The sequence below is a fragment of the Magnolia sinica genome, chromosome 11 (genome assembly GCF_029962835.1).
Source record: "Magnolia sinica isolate HGM2019 chromosome 11, MsV1, whole genome shotgun sequence".
Lineage (NCBI taxonomy): Eukaryota > Viridiplantae > Streptophyta > Magnoliopsida > Magnoliales > Magnoliaceae > Magnolia > Magnolia sinica.
This window is the reverse complement of record NC_080583.1, coordinates 79,485,479-79,490,828: the sequence shown is the minus strand read 5'-3', so window position 1 is coordinate 79,490,828 and position 5,350 is coordinate 79,485,479. Positions and strand designations below refer to the sequence as shown.

At 41.2% G+C, this 5,350-nt stretch overlaps 1 protein-coding gene across 1 annotated transcript; it reads right to left on the bottom strand.

The window, feature by feature from the left end:
• Positions 1-2,248: 2,248 nt before the first annotated feature.
• LOC131219447 (pollen-specific leucine-rich repeat extensin-like protein 4) lies at positions 2,249-4,118 on the bottom strand. Its single transcript, XM_058214581.1, has 2 exons — positions 3,789-4,118; positions 2,249-3,334 (listed from the first exon to the last, which is right to left on the bottom strand). The coding sequence occupies exons 1-2, from the start codon at positions 4,090-4,092 to the stop codon at positions 2,538-2,540; spliced, it is 1,101 nt and encodes a 366-aa protein (XP_058070564.1). The 5' UTR covers positions 4,093-4,118; the 3' UTR covers positions 2,249-2,537.
• Between the last annotated feature and the right edge of the window lie 1,232 nt (positions 4,119-5,350).

The following is a 5,350-nucleotide window of genomic DNA, read 5'->3' as shown; positions in this document are numbered from 1 at the left end:
CTTGTTTTTGCTGATTCTTGAGAGCATGAGGATCATTGCCTCATATTGTTAGAATATATACTTGTAAGGGAAAGTGGTCAAGTACATATATATGTTTTGTACGAAATGTTGTATTGTCCTATTAATATAAAGGGAATGCATCTCACAAGTTGCTTCCTAATTGCAACCCAGTAAAATACTAAAGTCTTCAATCAGTGCTTTTGGCATCACCTCAACATCACAAACACACGCATGTAAACAGTATTTGCACAATAACCATATCACCTACACGATTCTACTGCTACTGCCTTAGGCCCAGAGCATAGGGACAGACAACATTCTGCATCATTTTGTGTCAAATGGATGATCATTAGGAACACATTTCAATTAAATAGATTTATGTCCAAAAAACTTGCGGAAACAGGGAGTACCCTTGCATTAGGGCTATCAATGGTTTGGGTTCAGATCAGGACCTATGATACCCGTACCCAGGCTAACCAGGTTCTGGTCTTGCCGGGTCTGGGCCTTTTTGGGTTCGGGTCTCATTATTGAAGACCCAGACATCTGATCAAGTCCGAATACCCATCGGGTACCCACTGGGTCTTTAGATCTAGGTTTCTAGTTGGTTTGGAACAAATAAGTGCATTTACATGGTTAGGCCCACCTGATAGATGGCTTTAGGTCACACACACGTGCACTTTGTCACATGCGTGGTGTTTAAATGGGCTCCCTTACATGTGTATAGCTTAGAAAACCATATTCTGTTGCTAGAACCAGTGTTCGAAATATCGGTATTGTGTTACGTATCTCATCCGTGAGATATAAATATGTATCGATTATCGCACGGGATATATTGTTTGTATCGGGTAATTTATCGCACTTTTTGGGAAACATAAGGAATCATTGGGAAAATGATTGAATTTTTCAATGAAACTTCAAATATTGTTAACAAAGACCTCAATACACACTTTTAAATCATAACATCTCAAAAAAGAAGTGCACATAATAGGTTTCCTTTGTATGGTGTTCTAAGCTATGCGTTGTATGATTGATCTAAAGCAATTATATTCAAATTGAATGCATAACATTTAGAGTGTATATGATGATCATTTCATCAAACACTCATAAATACTTCAAAATTAGTCTCAATTGACAACTGGTTGAAGGAAATTTTGAAAATTTTTTTTTAATAAAATTTTATATTAAAAAATAAATTTTATTTTTCAAAAATTGACAAGAATTTACAAATTAGTGGATCGGCCCTCATCAAGGTGTTCCAAAACGGTAATGGTGGCCGTAACGGCGACCACTGTTACCATTATGATACGGGCTGTAACGGTCGTTACAGCCCCCGTATCGGTCGCTATGGCTGTTTTTTTATTTTTTGAAAAATGCTGTTATTGGACCGTTACGGGGCCGTTACGGCCGTTTTTCTGTAACAGCCGTTATGGCCATTTCGACCCCATACGCGTAACGGTTATGATCGTTACCATTACGTAACGGCCGTTACGTAACCGATTTTGAATACCTTGCCCTCATACATGCTTGATTCTATGTTTGGAGTGCAACATTGCATGTAATTTGGGAAAATTTAAAATTTTCCTAAATTTTCCAAATCGGAACACCTACACTCAAATTTCAAAATTATAGTGTATGTGATGATCATTTCATCAAATACTCCTAAATACTTTGAAATTAGTCTCAATTGATAGCTGGTTGAAGGAAAATTTTGGAAAAAACATGGAGAACATGAAGAACCAATGGATATCAAAATCAAAGTTTTAACTCCATGATTTTACATGCAAAACACGAGGAACCAATGAATTTATAACCAATTGACACTGATTTAACATAATTTCAACAACAAAAAAAAAAAAGGATAAAAAATTGAAAATGCTCACCCAATTAAACACGTGGGATATATCGGAACTACTTGTGTGTTTTGTATGGCGCAGGTGGGATACAAGATATATCGTGGGATATATCGGCCGTTATTGTCGATATTTAAAACATTGGCTAGAACAAACAATATAAGTTTAAATATAATATCACCATTAAAACTAGCTAGACTGGACTAGGTCCTAGTTGGACCAACCCGAGCCTGAATTTAACTGGACCCAAAAGCTAAGATCCGAACCCAACCCAAGCTTGATGGGTCCAAAAATTGGACCCAGACCCATTAAAATCCGAACAGGTCCATCGGGTATCCATGGGTCCGGGTACCCATTGACAGCCCTACTTCACACATTCTTTCTTGAGGGGGCATTCCACTTGAATCCTTCATATGAGCTAAGAGTTACATTTCATTCTTGCTATTATATTTCATTGTGGACCCATTTACCAAAATCTTAGTGCATACTTCATAAAGATCCAGCGAACTTATTCTACCAGTGATTACAATTGCAATACCTTGCACTACCTGACCTATCAGGAACAAAGATACAAAAAACAAAAATAAAAACAATACAAATACACCCATATATATATATATGTAAACTACAGATAACAGTTATTGATATATAATAAAGCTACTAACTTGAATCAGCAATACACTTTAATCAAGGTGAGGTTTTCTTTGAAGGAGAAGCTGGGGTAAATCCAGGGAAGCCCGGGGTACTAGGTGGGAATGGGAATGGAGGAAAAGGGAAAGGGAGGGTCGGTGTCGGTGGAGTGATGAATGGATTTGGCGGAAGGTTGCTGGTTGGTGGAAATGGCTGTAATGGGTTGTTGGTGGGCGGCAATGGAACTCCAAAGGTTGGTGGCCTTTGAAAGAAGGGTACTGATGGAGTAGGATAAAAGAATGTCGGCTGGTCTGGTTTTTCATTCAAAGATGTAGTTGGTTTTGAAAATCCAGGTGTTGGCTGACCTGGTTGTGTTGGTAGCTGTCCCAAATTTGGTATTGGTGGTAGATTTGGTATTGTTGGAAGTTGGGGAATTTGGTAGAGTGGTGGTAGATTTAGTGATGGTGGGTTTTGGTTTAGAGGAGGAACTGAGGGGACATTTGGATAAGTAAGTAACTTCTCAGAACTAATTGAGGAGGTCACGGGGCTAGGTTTCTCGTAGCAAAGCTCGGGTTGTTTCAGAGGCTTAAAGGTGAAAAACCCAGCCGAGAAGATGTGAGTTCCTTGCTTTCTCGACTTGAGATGGAGAGAAGACGAAGTTGCTGTGGAAGCCACCGCACAGTATGGCTCACTGCTGCTGATTAGTTTCACTGAGCATTTCTTTATTCTCCTGACATGCTTGCCGACCGCGAAAGGTAGATGTACTTTGAATTCACCGTGTTTGTTTGTCTTCACTTCCTTCTGGAAGCTTGGTTTTTGTCCTGTGTCGCCGCATTCTATCGCAACAGAAGCACCTAGAAACAGGAAAAACAAAAACTAAAAATTAGGGAGGCTTTTAAATGATATGATTGAGTTAAAATAGGAATTCTCTCCTTGAATGTGAGGAGTGCATTTGCAGACGCCTAGTCCATTCCACAGTATTGCCAATGATGGCATCCTGTGCAAGTTCTGGGAGGTTCATCAGGTGGGGCCCCACGGGGAATGTGCTCAATGACAAAAATCAGATCAATTCCATCATGTCAGGGGCACATGTATCAGAAAAAAGGGACTGCCCACATTCAACATATGTGGGCCACCTGACAGGTAGACAGCCTTTTTTTTTTTTTTTGTGCTGTATAAAATCCACCCTCGGTTCCTCCTGATGAACGGTCCAGATCTCTCACATTTGTGACACCTTGTCATGTGTGGGGCATGTATTTTAGTGTGTGCCATGATGAATGTCTGTGGGTAGATTCCCCTGGCATGAACCTGAAATGAAGTGGCTGGTCTTTGAAAATTCTTGGTGAAAACACGTGTCGCAGTAAACCGTTCCGACGACCATTGCAGATGGAAGCTTCTTCATCTCATGCTGTTCTTCGGCAGCAGTGGCATTGTGGAAGAGGAGACCGAAGGCGAGAATCGACAGGAAGGTGCATCTCATCCTGCCCATGTTTCCTGAATTCTGTGAGCGTGAACACTTCATGCGGGGTGCTGGGCCTTTTATGGATTGGATTCTGCGATTTGCCTCCAATTTGTTCTGTTTCAGCTTTTTTACAGTTGGTCGTTGTCTCATTCTTTATATATGATAGATATCCTTTTTCTTCAATGCAAGAGCTTTTTGCAAGTGGGCCTTTAGATGAGAAGAAGTTATAGCTTTCCCAGCTTTCTTGCTTGAGCCTCGTCACCCCAACCAAGCTTCTTTATTTCATTCATGCCAAAACCTGTCAACTGCAAACGATCTGCAGTGAATGATGGTTATCTCTACACACACACACTCACACAAAGGAGAGGACATCCAAGCTGATTGGTAGGCGGGCCCCACGTGAAGATCACCTGGTGTGAAAATCAGACCTGTCCACTCATCAGGTGTGCGGCATTGTCAAAATAGGATCTGGCTCAATGTATGTGTGCTTGCCCACCTGATGCGTGGAGCGACCTGATTTTCATGCCAGGCGATCATCACGACACCCGCGGTTTGCATGGCCCAGATGTCCTACAGATGTCCTAGTGCGGTACATTGGCAGAAGGATATAGGGCTTATTGCATACTATTGTTGTGTAGGTGATCATTCATCATTACTGTGGACCTCCTTTCTTTTGATAAAAGAAGGCCAGAGAACTGTTTGGGTCCCAGCTGGGTCACAAGCTGAAATTTCCACTGATGAATTTCAGGTCCAAAACAATTAAATTGGAAGGCTGATATTCATTTGGGTGCATTCTACCTCCAGCGCTTGAAGTTGGAACGTGTAGCAGAAGTACATTTTGAGAAAAAAGCTGTTATGTCTCTGCATGAACGCATGGAACGACCTCTACAATCCTGTAGTTTCTGGTCCGACTGATGAATGGCCATATAACTCCAGTTACACTGATCTCGAGTATCTCACGCATGATTGAATCCGTTGTGATGCATCCCTTGTAGAAATGATTTGTTTTGGTATCTGATTCCATTGCCATTAATTAAGATTGATACTTTGTCATTTAACATTGGAGTGTATATTTGGTGGAAACAGCATGGTGTCTTTGTGGTCTGGACGTTGTCATTGTATATCCTCATAGATCTTACAGCTGGGGGTGTGGCAGCTGAGCTGGGCTGGCCTTACCCGGCATGAAGTCCCATGTTGTTTGGAACTGGGTATCAAGACCGGTGGGCTACACCCAACAGGACTAGGACCGGTCTTGGTTTATTTCATGTTGGTAGGTATAGATATATTTCCACCTAGTATGGCCCATTTCGGACCCTCCAACATGGGATACATCCGATAACCATGGAAAGAAAAACGTCAAAATCTGAAAATTTTATGAGAAATTCCCATGCCGAGAATTACATTACCA